The following is a 17,123-nucleotide window of genomic DNA, read 5'->3' as shown; positions in this document are numbered from 1 at the left end:
CGGTGATCTTACGGGAACCGGTGTATCCACTGCGGCAAGGCCGTTGCCCATGGAAGTGAAACGTGGACGATAAATAATTTAGACAAGAAGAGAATAGAAGCTTTCGAAATGTGGTGCTTCAGAAGAATGCTGAAGATTAGATGGGTAGATCACATAACTAATGAGGAGGTATTGAATAGAATTGGGGAGAAGAGGAGAACAACTTGACTAGAAGAAGGGATCGGTTGGTAGGACATATTCTGAGACATCGAGGGATCACCAATTTAGTATTGGAGGGCAGCGTGGAGGGTAAAAATAGTAGAGGGAGACCAAGAGATGAATATACTAAGCAGATTCAGAAGGATGTAGGCTGTAGTAGGTACTGGGAGATGAAGAAGCTTGCACAGGATAGAGTAGCATGGAGAGCAGCATCAAACCAGTCTCAGGACTGAAGACCACAACAACAACAACAACAACTGTTTCCAGTGATTTATCGCAGGTACAGTATTCGAGTAATAGGGGACTTTCCCCCTGTTTCTGCGAAATACTTCAAATGGCTCTGAGCACTATGGGACTCAACATCGGAGGGCATCAGTCCCCTAGAACTTAGAACTACTTAAACCTAACTAACCTACGAACATCACACACATCCATGCCCGAGGCAGGATTCGAACCTGCGACCGTAGTGGTCGCGCGGTTCCAGACTGTAGCGCCTAGAACACCTCGGCCACCACGGCCGGCTTTAAATTCGAGATCCCTCTATAAGCCTTAGGGAGTGAGGCACTGTATCATTCGTGCCCTTTGAATGGTGACCCGTCTATCGACTGTAGTGGTTAATCTCGACAGCCGCTTGGGTCCTGTCCGAGAGCAGGCACCATGTTCACCATTTCCCTGTTCTCCATAGTGGTCGTCATCAACAGAAACGCAGCACTACACTCTACACACTTTCATTACAGACCCATATACTACACAGTCATATATAATCTACACTAAACAGTTGTTCATACTCGACTCGCAGCTGACCGAAATAGCAGTAGCTAAGAACCTTCCTTAGTCTTTTAAGCCACGCGTGACAGTCGAATCTTCAGCCTGGAAAGATACACCTACTCCGCCAGTTCAAAAAGTTTCGAGGCTGAATTAATAAAACATAGAGAAAACTTACGATGATGGTTTCGACCGTCAGCTGTTCCTCATAGTCTCCCTCCACTTGGCTGCATGACACGTTAAGCTGTCAGAAAAGTCCTTCTTTCAAGTTATGCGTCGCATTTACTCCGCCTTTGATCTTGGCAAACCACCAGACATCCATTCTGCAGTTTGTCATTTTGTGGTAGTTTCGTATTGACAATACCAAACCTCACCACCCTTGATGATTTTTTCCAAGAAAAATTTTACGCTTTTTCTTTCGAGTGAAGTCGCGAGACACGTTTTTGCTCAAGAGTCAGGCTGTGCGGGTCAAACTATGCACACACTTTTCTCTTCATCAAAACATTCTAGAGAATATCTAGAATATTTGTTTCAGAGATGTTCAGTTTGTTGCTCCACTGCGATTTGTTACAGAACATTTTCGACACCCTTCGGCCGCACACCCACTACTTAACGCTGCGTGCTCAAACTGACTGGTCCAATGCACCTCTGTTGTTTACAGTTGTTAGTTCAAACTGCCACTATAGTTACCGCGCTGATATCACTTGCACGCCATGAATAAAATCCGTCTCGGAACTCATTGGACGGACGTTGTAAATCTAGTCGTACAATCTGCTGAAAATACGTAAGACTTTGGGATTTCTTTAACACGTTCCACAATCTGACAAGCTGCTCTGAATAAGATCTATGTAAAAATTACGTAAGTATAGGAGAAGGCGGTGTTATGACGCCTAAAAATATCGAAGTCTACCGCTTTATTTGCTTGTCGCTTCTGGCATGTAACTTTAATTGAAGTAAAAAAAAAGTTTTCGTTACGTAGATCAGTTAACCTAAGAATCGGGTCCTGACTTCTTCAACTAGCCCCTGTAAAGACAATGGACAACGACCATGTCGTTTCATGTGAAAACCAATTTGAAATGTATGGAAACGTTTCCATCGCTAATGTTTTGTAGACGTCATACCTTGAAGTTAACACATACATTTTAAATGACAAAATAAAATGTATAGTTGCCTCTGAGCTGTGTCAGTGTTTTGTTGTTTCCATACTGGACATGTTACGGGAATGCATTCCATTTTAAACAAAAGAATTAAATAATAAATAATGGGTTTCGTTCACTTCGGCTATTGAAAATGGAATCCGTATCCAAATCATGGTGCCGGCCGGAGTGGCCGAGCGGTTCTAGGCGCTACAGTCTGGAACCGCGCGACCGCTACGTCGCATGTTCGAATCCTGCCTCGGGCATGGATGTGTGTGATGTCCTTAGGTTAGTTAGGTTTAAGTAGTTCTAAGTTCTAGGGGACTGATGACCTCAGAAGTTAAGTCTCATAGTGCTCAGAGCCATTTGAACCATTTGAACCAAATCATGGTAACTATGGAAGTAATAATATGTTTACGCAAGTGAAGATAACTAAAATGTTTTATTTCGTACGTAATGTGTGCACAGATAGAGCACGATATTTCCAAAGATGAATCGCTGAGACCCCTTAGCGATTCAAACAGTCTATGTAAGCCACATCTGGTTGCCCACTTTCAACAGCTCAGCACAAAGGACAATTGACTCTCGCCTGCCGCGCGGTGTAGCCGCGTGGTCTAGGGCGTCTTGTCACGGTCCGCGCGGCTTCCCCCCGTCGGAGGTTCGAGTCCTCCCTCGGGCATGGATGTGTTTATCGTCCTTAGTGTAAGTTAGTTTATGTTAGGTTAAATAGTGTGTAAGCTAAGGGACCGATGACTTCAGCAGTTTGGTCCCATAAGACTTTACCACAAATTTCCACCATTTTTGACTCTCGTCTATACAGGGAACGCCCTGTTTGCAAACATTTAATTCACCATAAGTTCAGGGTTCAAACACTTTTTGTTATGCTGTTGATTTCCAAATCTTACCAGTGTGAGGGACAAATTTTAGCTATACTGTTTTCATATTTCATTTTGCTCTTTTATCTTCAACATTCAGTTGTCCATACTGCATAATGCTTGTCAAACTTTACCGGAAGCTATTTTTACTGAATATTCACGCACTGATTTCTTATACTTCTATAGGAACATTAGCTGATGGCGAATGCAGCTCAAAACTTCAACATGGTTGCACGCAGAACATCAAAAACTAAGAGTGGAGGAAGGAAGGGTTTGGTGTTGATCTTTCAGTTGCAAAAGATGCAGCAAAAATTCGACCTTCAAATTGTCTAAGGAACCATCGCAGCATCCGTCTGGTTGGGGAATCTCAATCAGCTTGGCCACGTAAACATCTGTTTTCAGCTGTGGACTACGGGACCAGTCTCTTAGCCGCTGACCCTCCTCGCTCGTTTCCAAAACGCAGGGCGCCTCACCTTATTTTACAGAATCTCGTTTACATGTTGCATACTCAGTTTACTGCATATTCACGACATCCACAACCTTCATTTTGATGTGCAAAGTTTCAGCAAAACGTTTCCCACTCCCGATGGAGCAGTGTGTATAATATGATGTATTTGGCGTTCTATGCTACTTGAAATGTCAACTGCTTCCTACAAAATTATTTATCTCCTCCTTCATACCACTGACACAAAACTAATGAGGAGAAATCTGTCGATTATGACGCCCAGGAAATGAGACTGAAACGATCGGAAAATAAAGAATGTACAGTTTTTACCTGTGGTCTTGAACTTTGCTCAAGAGCCAATACTGACATTGTGGGGCGGCACCCAGGGCCGCATATGTACCGATCCTATTATTAAATGGTAACGAAGATAAAGTAGTATGTTGTGAGCCCTCAGGAGGCTCGCTACAGCATCTGGCATCTGGAAGTGCGGGAATCTTTAAATCAAAGGATTATTTAACGATGGATCGGTAGCACTGGACCAAATGATTCATCCTTACATTATTCGCCTCCAAGGTCATCAGACCTGACTGTATGTGATGGGGGTTTATAATACTCTTAGTTTTTATGTGCCTCGGTTACCAACAACAATGAATCTGAGACTTCGCATAACAGCAGCTGTGGAAGCCGTAACTCATGCACGCTGCAGTGTGGGAACAGTTTGAATACCATACTGACATATGCCGTGTATCCCAAGGGGGGCATATTGAACGCCTATGAAAAGGTACGAAAAACATCTTTTTGAGTTTCCCGTTCGTCAAAAAACAAAATTCATTGTGTATGTTTCTTGGTTTCAGAAATATGGACGTGCCGTCCGCAGCTCGTGGTCGTGCGGTAGCGTTCTCGCTTCCCGCGCCCGGGTTCGATTCCCGGCGGGGTCAGGGATTTTCTCTGCCTCGTGATGACTGGGTGTTGTGTGATGTCCTTAGGTTAGTTAGGTTTAAGTAGTTCTAAGTTCTAGGGGACTGATGACCATAGCTGTTAAGTCCCATAGTGCTTAGAGCCATTTTTTTTTTATGGACGTGCCAAATCGGATGATTCTTTCTGATATACGTTGCATTACGTTTTATTGGTGTTTAATATATATTTTCACCCACTTTGCTGAGCCTATTTTATTCTCTCCTCCCCAAATACTCGTTTCATTTTGTTCTTGGGCACACCCCATTTTTAACACGTTGACAAACGCTTCTAGCGGGTTTTAATTTATCAGTGACGTGAACGACGGGGGAGGCTTCAGAAAGCGTAAATTAGTGTTGTATACACAATTTATGTAAATACGTACAGGACTATTCTAAAACATATAACAATATTTACCAAACCAGTATAAAAAATTGTGAAATACTTCCTTTCTAAAACTTGTTCAGATCACTTGAGGACGTGCCTAAATTGACGTGAAATCGGTCGTCGTTTTAATAAAAAAAATTCTACACCTAGAGAGATGTTTTTTGCCTTCCTAAAGAAGATACGTGAAATGCTAAAAATCTAAATGATGACTACGGGGAGAATTACTCCAAAGGTGTAGTTGCATTTCTAATAAATTTGCTTCAACTACTCCATTGTTTTATTAACAGTTTAAATTTCCGCCCAACCTTCTCATAAGCAGAACATTTAGATGCATTTTACCTATTTTCTTAACTTGACGGCAGTAAGCAAAAACATCCATCATTGGACAGCGAAGAGAAGAATAAGGTAGAAAACGGGCGCAGGAAGCGTGATGCAATCGAAGCGTATTCCGTACGACTGCAATGTCCGCCAGTTGAACTTCTCGTCCTCCTCTTCATTCCATCAGCGATCGAACTGCACGCGAAGATCGTGTAACAGTGGCGTGTGGGGTGTTCTCAATAAGGGCTGGATTATACTGCCTACTATAGACTATATTGCTCTAAGTTTACCACGTAGTGGCTGCCGATTCACGTTCCCTGTCGTGACCCCTCAAAGCGACTCGGCTGGGCTTCGCTGCTGAAAAGCTGACCGTTAAAGCGAGCGTATGCATACTTCACTCGGGCCAATCAGGTTGTGAATATGTGTACGTGTGCGTGTGTGTAGATCTTGTAACTGTACTGTACGTGGAAGATATCAAACTGAAAACTTTCCATCCCATTCAGGGCAAAAGCATCCATTATGCTTGTCAAGTGACTTAAGTTTTCCAAGTTAATTACATATTCGTTGGTAAAATAATTTACTTTTTTGAACTACAAATGTTTGCTGGTATTTTCCTTGGTCGTTATCTCTGGGTAACTGAGTCTTGCTTACTGAGCTTGCCACACCAAATCTTTCCTTTCAGACGCATACATTAGAAAAGAATTGCAGTTTTCCTGCACTTTTGCAATATATTGGAAGATTATATTTGCAGTTCATATCTTTCAACTCGTAAGAACATTTAATTTAACAACAATTCTTACAATTTCTTCTTTGTGATATTCTATCTATTTAATTTTTGAATTTTCTGAAGCTTCTTATATCGATGACAACAAAAAGAGTCCATGTTCTTTTATTTGGGCAGTAGAAAAACACTTTTTAGTGGTTTTGATCTATTACAAATAGTCTTATTTACTCACTCCCAGTTGTAACTACTTAGCTGACTGACTGCCTTACGAATGTTTTCAGCCATAAATCGCCACAGCAAGTAGCTATGGTGTTCTTGTGCAACTCTGGCCAGGTTGATGATGTCTCGTTCTAAGATGGTAACACATCACAAGTATAAAAACATAAAATATAGTTTGTATAAAAAATAACGTAATAAACTGAAATTCTTTTCTGGTTTTGTCTTTCTGTTGTGGAAAAGCTAGGCGCTGTTGTAGATCCGTTTCTCACTGGCGCTCCATTGTTATCAGAAGCGTTTTTGACTCAAACAGTCCACTACGTCCCACGCTCCTCAACTGCAGGATTAAGGCGTCTTTCGCTTGGAGCAGTATAGTACAATTAAGGTCTACTTCCTTTCCACTTTCACACTACAGACAGTCCCTTCATCAGAATCAGTGCACATGGTTTCTTGTAGTACTTAACAGTTACCCTTCGTCACACAGAGCGTACTAAGCGTAACTTGGGGCGTAGACTTCCTACTTCTGATTGGTAGCACTCAGCAGCGGTCGGAGACTTCGCGCCATGCCTTTCTTTGCCAACTGTACTGCATACTATTCGCTGGTGTTAGACTGCATTGTCGCTGAGCTGTGCTGTCGCTGAGGAATGTATTGTTGCGCTATTTTCTTCGCGATTGTTTCGAAAATGAGTGGTGAGGCGGTTATCTGACATGTCGATAGAAACAGCACTCTCCGTTTCGATAACACGAAGTATTTAACTAATCATTACCTCCGTATTTCACATTGCTGTTTTGCGGAAACTCGAAAACAGTGGTTTGTGTTGCCTACTAGACGTTGCGTATCGCACACCTTACCTCGCCCCGCACGAAACCCCCGCTCTCCCCGCTCACCGCAAGGGCCTCTCACAGCGTGCCAAATTGCAGTTCGCGAGTGTTACAACAGTGGTAGTGCTGTCACTCTGAGACGCAGGCATATAGCCTCCTATACTACCACTACCTGGCAGTCTTGCCAACTCTCCAAAACGAAATAAGACATAAAAAGGCTGAAATAAGACAAGGTGTATAATTGTGTAGTTTTATTTTTGCAATATTATAGTGTGTAAGGTGTTTAAAGGGCGGAGGTGCGTATATTAAAATGCAGTAAGGTAGGTATTGTTTGAGAAGTACAACTTTCTTCAGAGCAATTGGATCAAATTTTATACACAAACAAGCAAAATTTAATCAGTGTTGCATTTACTGATATCAGGTATGTGCTTTAAAACAACTTCAGGAAATACCTGTTCCACAGGATTTTGCATCATATCTTCAATGCGCCAACGACGTTTCATTTTAATGGCTTCAATAGCGGCAGAGGAAATGCATAGATATTCAAAAACGTAAAACTTCCAGAAAGCACCAAAGAATAAAAATTTAGAGGCATGCCTTGTGCATATCAGAGACATGATGCACTTGTGCTTCGAATGCAGATATAAAAATCTGAGATTTCATTTCTACGATATGCTTTTAAGATATCATCCCCTTTTTAAAACCTCAATATTTTGACGCAAACATGTATTTACATAGTCACCTTAGTGCCAGTTTCTTTGCACAACTTTTTCTCTCGCAATAAATGTTCCTACAGGACGAACTTCATAAAATCTGCATTCTAAATTCATAATATCTGCATTGTAATATTATAGTACTTCTTACATCCAGCAAACTGCTGTGCTGAACAGAAGTTCGCTATTTCTCTTGTTACTTCAGTCACTGACACATTGTTTATTGCAACTGTGAAGCGTATGACTTCTGATTCATCCTGCGTAAATCAAAGTATGTTTTGTTTAGAACAGCTCCCTTTATTATTGTGAAGTTGCGATATTTCGCTATGTCAGCTATGCAGCAGAAACCGTTTCCGGTAAAGCTCTCAACTGTGTATATGTGGTGACGAGCGCAGAACACACACCGACACAGCTATAGCTTGCTTTTTAGTGATTTTTAATACGGTCTTATAATACGTTTTCATACACAATTGAAGAGTGTTGAAGTCTTAGTTCAACGCAAATAATTTTCTTTTAATCAACATGGATTTTAATGCTTTCCGATAGTCACGGAAAAAATTTAGTAAAGAAACCAAATTATTGTGAAAAAAGACATAATTCCGTACCTCAGCTAAATCACTCATCTGCCAGCTAAATAGTTAGCTCAAAAAAGCTGATTTGTCAACACTCTGCCCGGATCCGCAAGAAGTTTTACATTCATTGTCCCACTCGTTTTGTTAGGAATTCATTCAATGTCGCAACCATGTCCAAGTTCGGGGCTTGTCATACTTCACTGTATGGTAGAACGGCGCACAGATAATAGGAATAATCACAGAACACGCCTGTGCAGTGAATAAAAATTATATTCTACCGGAGGCAATAAATATATTTACGTCTCAAGAACGAGTTGGGCTTATTGCGAAATATGAAAACCAAGCACATTTCTGCATCTATAAAGAAACAAATATCCGCTGAACACATACAGTAAGGGCCAAACACTTATATGACTGTGCTGAGCCTTGCCGGAAAAACAGATGATTCATTCATTCACACATCGTATTCCATAAATCCCATATATGTATAAGCTACTAAGAAACAAATCTGTTTATCCTACTCATAAACTTGTCAGCCGTTGTTTTTATTTTCTACTTCACACAAAGTATTTATGCATCTTCACTAGTTCCAGAAAACACTAACAGCGGCATGTTTACTGGAAGAGTTAGAAACCGTTTAATACGAACGTTAATGTTAACTTCTGTTTGATATGCGCTAATAAATTATAGACTTGACTGATAAGGTACTATTCTTTTGAATATTTAGGCAGTTCCTATTTTCTTGATCGATGTCTGTCGACAGGTTTTTGTAGCAGAATATTAAAACTTCATTCTGAAACTTAGACTTTATCTGGAAATTATTTTTTGCTTCCACAGGGTGGCGCACGAGAAACTGGCGCTGAGTACTAAACTGCTCATTGTCGCTCCCCCAATGTCGTCGTTTCGTGTTGACAGTACGGAAGCCGTTGTGACTTGGTTATTTCGTGTGAATTAAATATCTCAGCGAGATGTACCTTCTTCAAGAAAGAATCACAGTATTGGAGGAGTATGTCTCTACTGGTTCATTTAAGGAAAAGCGGGACATTTTTGCAAAGAAGATTCCTGGCGTTTCCATACCAGCAAAGGGCAGTATACAGGATAAGTGGCGTACTAAAGGGTCAGCTGCAAACGCAAAAAGGAATCTAGTTCTGTCTTTTCGTACATCTGCTGTGATCACGGATATTCGAGCATGAATAAGCCAAAGAAGTCGACACGTAAATTGTCGCAACAAGTGAACTTTTCGCGGGTATTGTCAACATATGTCCATATGTATTGTCAACATATGTCCAAGAACCGAAGGAGGAAGATAAGGTAAAACGTGTGAATTACTGTATATGGCTATGTCAAACAAATGAGTGTAGTATGTTGGATCTGCTGCTGAATTTTATGACTGATAAAGCCTGTTCCATCACAGGACATGTGAACTCCCAGAACAGCAGATACAGGTCAACAAACAAGCCCTATACTATGAGGAACCCCTTCACGGTGAAAAAAAGGGAAACGTGGGGTACCGTGTCAGCAAGTCAAACTGATGGCGCAATATTTTTTGAAAAAAAAAAAAAAAAAAAAACAGTACGCACTGCTGCGTGTATGGGAATCTTAGTGGAATTTTACTCACAGTTGATCCCCCGTGAACGTACGTGTAGTGGATGGGGCGACCTGTCACACTTCACACGAGTCAATCTCTTGAATTCATGAAAGATACACAGAAGAAAGGACTGTCAGCAAAGGATTGTGGCCGCTCATTCGCGGTACCTAACCATTTGTCACTTTTATCTGTGGGACAATCTAAAGGAAAAGTGTATGCAAATAACCCAGTTACGTTAGGAGACCTGAAGAACAAAATTAGTACAGTAATGAAATTTTGAGAACTGATGAGGCAGAGTTGCGGAAAGTGTATATTAACATGTTAGGACCCTCGCAAAAGTGCAATGAAGAAAAAGGAGGTCATTTTCAGCACCTAATGTAATGTAAAAGACAAGACCAATCCGATAAATATAGACCTCTGCATTAGGTTATTTGTTATTTCTTTACTATCTAATTCTTACAAGTTTATCTGTTTGCTGTTGTATCTGCTCGTGGTGGGCATCATTTCTTACTTAATTGGCTAACAGACTGTACTGGGAGCCGGTGTTTCGTGCGCCAATCTGTACTATCGTGGCTGTGAATTTCACTGTTGGTCCTAGAGTCTGCCTCATTATTAAACACAAATTTATTGACATGTGAGCCTAATAACCCCGTTGTCTCTGATGAGGCTTCTGCAAGATATTCTGTAATCGATTTTACACAATATTTCTACTGCACATTTCTGTAGAATAAATGTATTTTTGACCGTATCTCCGTTGCCCCACATTACGCTATCTGTACATATCGACTGAAAACGTGTAATGTACGCTAGCAATACCGTGTGACAATGAATGTCTAAATTTAACCACGTGGCGTGCCGCCTCAATGTATTATCCATCTGGATTTATGAACAAACCAATCCGTGTTTTACGTGAGTGATTTTTCCGGAAACCAGGCTGACTCTTTCAGGGACCCGTCTGTTCTTTGAGAGAGACGTCTGTTCCTTGAGGACCGTCACAAGGTTTGTGGTTAGAATATCGTCCAGTGCGCGACAACAGTCTGTCGTCAGCGATATTGATTTGTTCTTTTGTGCATCCAATCTTTACTTTTTTCGTAAACTGATCACTGCGGCACGTCGCTCACACAGTTTTGTTGCTGGATCAATATATCGGGCGTATGGTCCTTTTAAAGCCATCAGCGAGCTTAATCGTCATAGGAACTGGTAAGCGAAATTTAGAATCTCTCTAGGGAATAGCCGGCCGCGGTGGTCTCGCGGTTCTAGGCGCTCAGTCCGGAGCCGCGCGACTGCTACGTTCGCAGGTTCGAATCCTGCCTCGGGCATGGATGTGTGTGATGTCCTTAGGTTAGTTAGGTTTAAGTAGTTCTAAGTTCTAGGGGACTGATGACCATAGATGTTAAGTCCCATAGTGCTCAGAGCCATCTAGGGAATACAGTAACAACATGTGTTTGAAACTACAGTAGGGATACTCCGCTATTACTGACATAAATAACTATCGATGCTTTTGTTTCTAGACAAATGGCATCGGTATCAATAACAGCCATTCGATAATATCGTAGTATCGTACAAATATAAGAGTAGTCGTATCGGAAATATCGAATGGCGTTGGGTAAAACAATAACCTCTTGCTAGTAATTCAATGAGAATAAAAATTTATGCAATATTTACATAGCACGCAGTAAACACAAGTACAGTAGTAAAAACTACATTGCATTGTATACAGTTTATTATAAATATACTAGATTTCATCAGCGTATACCAGTAATATTAAATATGCTCGTACTACGCCAGAAAAGTTGTCTAGTAATAATGTAACACTCGAGTTGGGGCACGAAAATATACAACAGACCTGTATTTTGCCTTGTATTCAAAATCAGTGCTTATGTCTTATTAAAGCATATTATAAATAAATGCTTTTGTCTGTAATGATTCACTGAAACAATGCAACGTAGCGGTAGCATAAAGTTGACGCTAAGGGCTATATTTTTCATGCGTTTGCAATATTTATCCTTTGATCTTTACGTTTGTATCTGATTTTATATTCAAGTTGGTTTATGAAAACGTAGCATAATTTCCATGGTTCATCTTGTGTTCTAAATTAGCTCTTTTGCGTTCAAGCAAGCTTATTGATACGTACCCTATCAATACAATGTTAAAAGACATTTTGTTGCAAACAGTCTTAACTTACATTTTCTTCAGACTCAATATTTTACTTTGCCGATTCAGCCCAACGCGAGTCGGAGCTTCAATTCCATTCTCAAAGACTATCTGACTTTTTTTTGCCGTTACATCTGCTTCAATTTTTAGTTTCAGTTAACCACGAAGAAGTATTATTTAAAGTGTAGATGGAAATGTGGAAATTTTTCACCGATGCAGAAGATTAATATTTCGTGCGCAAATGAAGCCGATAAATTGAAGCAGACGTCACGCCAAAAAACGTTATTGTAGCCTTGTAACTTCGAAACACGTCGAATTAAACCAAAAGAATAAAATATTGCAAGTGAAGAAATCGTATTATTAACAAAAATATTCCTAACATAGTTAGCGCTTTGCTATGTGACAGTATTGATACTTCTGCTCCGATATTATATAGGTTTTCACACCATTTTGTACTTCCGTTCCGATATTATACAGGTTTTTACACCATTTTGTGTGTTGGTATCGATACCAAATATCACAACTAAACTGGTGTTGGAACTCTATAGAGCCTGATAGAGGGAATAGTGTTTCGTTAAAGGTCGCTCCCTCTCCATTTGCGTGCACGTGCGGACCGGGGAAAAGTAATCATGAAAAGATAGGCTTATTAATCGCTCGTCTTAGACAAAATACGAAGAAAGCAATGGAAGAGAAAGTTGCTGAATAATCTCTGTCGTTGAGAGTACGTGCGTCTAACCACAAAATATGTAAAGTTTCTGGTGAAGAAGAGGCGATTTATCCACACAGCACATGTTACGGACACCGTGTTGGCTGCCTGCATCGCTCTACCTATTTTTACGGGATAAAATTTAATCGCTAGCGGTTTTGAATTAAAAACAATGATTTTTAGGATTATCTGTGTACGGTTGGGCAGTATTTTCAAAGTAATGGAAATAATACCTCATTGACATAAAATTGTGTGTAATTCCGAATGTTTGAAGAATAAACTTTATTTTATTAAACCAAATTCCAAGTATTACGCATTGGTACAAGAGTTTTACTTACAGGTGTCCGCCCCCGGTAACTGAATGGTCAGCGTGACAGAATGTCAATCCTAAGGGCCCGGGTTCGATTCCCGGCTGGGTCAGAGCCTTTCTCCTCTCAGGCACTGGGTGTTGTGCTGTCCTAATCATCATCATTTCATCCCCATATACGCGCAAGTCGCCGAAGTGGCGTCAACTCGAAAGACGCACCCGGTGAATGGTCTACCGGACGGGAGGCCCTAGTCACACGACATTTACATTTTTTGTTTACAGGTTCCTTTACACTATGTTATGATGTGCAGTAGTTGTCGAGCGAGATGCTTTCTTATATACTTTTAACAAATCTTTGGAATAAAATCGATACACTCTCACCAAACGGTCTCTCGCGATGTTTTATTGTTTGGTACAGAACTACGAAGAGTGTCGAGAAATCCTGTTGTGTCTCATATTCTAATCCTTATCAGTGAATAATGCGACACATTTTCCTCTTAAGTGTGAGCTGAAATAAGAAATCAATTCTGAGACATTATGCACAAGTGAGCTGCTGCAACGGCGGGCAAATGACAGATCTGCGTGCCGGACGCTAAAAATATTGAGCAGCGGCTTATCTTTCCATTTACTTAAACAAGGGTAAGATCACTCTGGTCACTAATACGTCCTAAGTAGGAACTTGTGCAGAAATTTTATTTCAGTTTTACGTTAGAGAGTCTTATCGTTAGTAAACAATACGTTTTTCTTGCTATATGAATGGAGCTAATAAGAGTCGACTATGATGGGTAGTTAGTGTCATGAGTATTGTTGATTATTTCCTAATATAGCAGTTCAATCAAGAATTATGGCTTCTGTTAGGCTTAAATTAGTGAAACACAGTTTTAATGGACGTTACCTTCACATATCATGCGTGTTATAATCTATTACAATGTAAGAGTACGTATTGGCCTACATTTAATTAATGCTATCGCTCGCGTAGCCTTAGACCGCCATTAAGTACAGCCAGTTACTTTCTTACGAAATTTTTTCTGGGTGCACTGCCGCATCACCTTATAAAATACTTAAAATACTACAACCGCCGGCTGGAGTGGCCGAGCGGTTCTAGGCGCTGCAGTCTGGAACCGCGCGACCGCTACGGTCGCAGGTTCGAATCCTGCCTCGGGCATGGATGTGTGTGATGTCCTTAGGTTAGTTGGGTTTAAGTAGTTCTAAATTCTAGGGGACTGATGACCTCAGAAGTTAAGTACCATAGTGCTCAGAGCCATTTGAAACATTTGAACTACAATAACAGATGTTTCGGCCGTGTTGCACCCGCCTTCCTCGGGGAACAGACTGATTAGGTTGGGAGTGAATTCTTCAATACATCTACTGCCTCCGTTAGAAATACAATATGTTGATGCAGCCCCTCCCCAGATAATTATTTTGGATCCAGAAGGATCTGAATGAGATTGACAACGGCTTAGTTATTTCTACCAGCTAGGTGCTTGTAATTACTCACTCGTCGCCGTCAGCATCGGCGGCTCGCGCCTCGCCAGCCATCGCCGATGGCGGAGCACCGTCGCCGTTGCCTCGCGTCGCCCACTGACAGCCGTCCGGTCCGCCACTGCCGCCTGTTAAAAGGAGTTTCGCGCAGACGCTGCTGCGGTGCTGCCAACTTCCGCTCGCCAAATTCAGACCTCACGCTGCAAGACGGGGTAGTTTCCCGTTGCCGAAATCGTGGAATACCGCTGCGGCCAGTTTTTCCTGACGTGACAAAAGTCATCCGGTAACACCTAAAATCGTATCGAGCCTCCATTTGCTCGACGTAGTGTAGCCGATCGACGTGGCATGGACTGAACAAGTCGTTGAAAGTCCCGTGCATAAATATTGAGCCATGCTGCCTCTACAGCCGTCCATAGTTACGTAAGTGTTACATGTACCGGATTTTGTGCGAAAGCTGACCTCTATTATGTCCCATAAATGTTCGATGGGATTCATGTCCCTCGAATTGTTCAGAATGTTCTTCAAACCAACCGCGAACAACTGCGGCTAGATGACAAGGCGTCCTGTCATCCATAAAAATTCCATCGTTGAATGTCTACAAATGGTCTCCAAATAGCCATTTCCAATCAATGATCGCTTCTGTTGGACTGGAGGACCCAGTCCATTCCACATAAACGCAGATCGCACCATTTTGGAGCCACCCGCAACTTGCACAGTGCCTTGTTGATAACTTGAGTGCATGGCTTCGTAGGGTATGCGCCACACTTGAAATCTATCATCAGCTTTTACCAACCGAAATCGGGACTCATCTGACCAGTTCACAGTTTTCCAGTCGTCTCGGTCCAAATTTAATATTTTCGGTACACTCTTGACTCGCAAGGGGAGACGACAACGTTTGGAACGCGGATTTACTGAAAACTTCGTACACTCGTAGTACTCCACGAGGACAACAAAATGTGTGAGCAGTAGCGCGCACTTCTCAAGAGCTATTGAGAAAATTGCAAGATAATTTCCGTCGTCAAATATGTACCTGTGCATGGCCATTTTTACCATGACGCCGCGGCAACCGAGTGGTAACTTTCAAGCGACGTAATCGCTGGATCGCTGGATAGAGTCCAGTTCGTCAGTTTTTTTTTATTTCTAACACAGTAATTTCCTGTACTATTTATATTACAACTGATATAATGGGAAAAATACGTGTAATCGGATGAACTTTTATTAAATTTACAATGTTATTTGGCAGTCTACAAATTTTTATTATCACCAATAATATAATATTCATAACTATCGACTAATAAACGACTAAACGCATAAAGTGATACTGAAACTGTATGCTTGTCCGTGATTTGAGAAATCCCTTATACCTGGAAGAAGCCCGTAACGACGTGTTACCTCCAAGTTTTGACCGGCATAGACGGCTTTCGAAAGATGTACAATTAATCGTCGCTTTCGACATTACGAGTACAAGTATTTTTCGTAAAAACATGGAAAACATAAAGTTAAACGGCACCAACTGCATTGAATAAATGCTATGTTTCCGCATAGGCAAGGTCTTTTGAGGTTTTCCGTGGATAAACAAACCTCGTTAACATTTTCAAAAACCTCTCTTTCAGACGATAATTTGGAAGCAAACCATGCATAACGCAGCATTTCCTTAAATATCGGCGCTGATAATTGGTCATGCAGTATCGACTGTATTTTAACAGCGTCTTCACGAGAAGCAATTTCTCGTTGCCTTTTGATTAAATGCGAACAATTTTGAAGACACGGACAAGCATACATTTTCAGTATCACTTTATGCGTTTGGTCGTTTACTAGTCGATAGTTATGAATATTATATTATTCGTGATACTAAAAATTTGTAGACTGCCAAATAACATTGTAAATTTAATAAAAGTTCATCCGATTACACATATTTTCCCCATTATATCAATTGTAATATAAATAGTAAAGAAAATGACTGTGATGAAAATAAAAGAAAAAAAACTGGCGAACGTGACTCGATCCAGCGATTACGTGGGTTGAACGCTAACCACTCGGCTGCAGCCGCTTCGTGGTAAAAATGGCCACGCACAGGTATATATTTGACGACCGAAATTATCTTGCTATTTTCTCAATAACGCTTGAGAAGTACGCGCTACTGCTTACACATTTTGTTGTCCTCATGGAGTGCTAAGAGTGTACGAAGTTTGCAGTAAATCCGCGTTCCAAACGACGTGGTCTCCCCTGGTCAGTTCAAAAATGGTTCAAATGGCTCTGAGCACTATGGGACTTAACATCTGTGGTCATCAGTCCCCTAGAACTTAGAACTGCTCAAACCTAACTAACCTAAGGACATCACACACATCCATGCCCGAGGCAGGATTCGAACCTGCGACCGTAGCAGTCCCCTGGTCAGTGGATCTCGGAATATTGAATGCCGTAGCTCCAACTACCATTCCGCGTTCAAGGTCTGTCAATTCCCGTTGTGTGGCCATAATCACATCAGAACTTTTTCACATCAATCACCTGAGTACAAATGACAGTTCTGGCAGTGAACTAGCCTTTTGTACCTTAAATACACGATACTACCGCCGCCTGTATATGTGCATATCACTATCCAGTGACTTCTGTCACGTCAGTGGATTTTTCTTTTTCTACTGCATTTTTTTCCAATCACACGTGCTTTGTCCGTATGAGAAACGATGGCCATAGAGGACGTGCAGACAGGTTGTGTTTGTCAATACCTACTTCCACGTCAACCTCTGGTCCACGAGCCTCC

The 17,123-nt window shown here is 41.3% G+C and overlaps 1 protein-coding gene across 3 annotated transcripts in view; it reads right to left on the bottom strand.

Annotated features, from left to right (window-relative positions):
• Positions 1-14,476, bottom strand: part of LOC126259512 (protein SERAC1) — a 151,979-nt gene extending 137,503 nt beyond the window's left edge. For all 3 annotated transcript variants that reach the window (XR_007546527.1, XR_007546528.1, XM_049956368.1), the window contains exon 1: positions 14,379-14,476. Coding sequence is in view for 1 of the 3 variants with exons in the window: in XM_049956368.1 (XP_049812325.1) it covers positions 14,379-14,419 (41 nt within the window). In the remaining 2 variants the exon portion in view is untranslated. The remainder of the gene's footprint in view (positions 1-14,378) is intronic.
• Positions 14,477-17,123: the final 2,647 nt, after the last annotated feature.

The sequence above is a fragment of the Schistocerca nitens genome, chromosome 1 (genome assembly GCF_023898315.1).
Source record: "Schistocerca nitens isolate TAMUIC-IGC-003100 chromosome 1, iqSchNite1.1, whole genome shotgun sequence".
In the NCBI taxonomy this organism is placed as follows: Eukaryota; Metazoa; Arthropoda; class Insecta; order Orthoptera; family Acrididae; genus Schistocerca; species Schistocerca nitens.
This window is presented reverse-complemented; position numbering and strand designations above follow the sequence as displayed.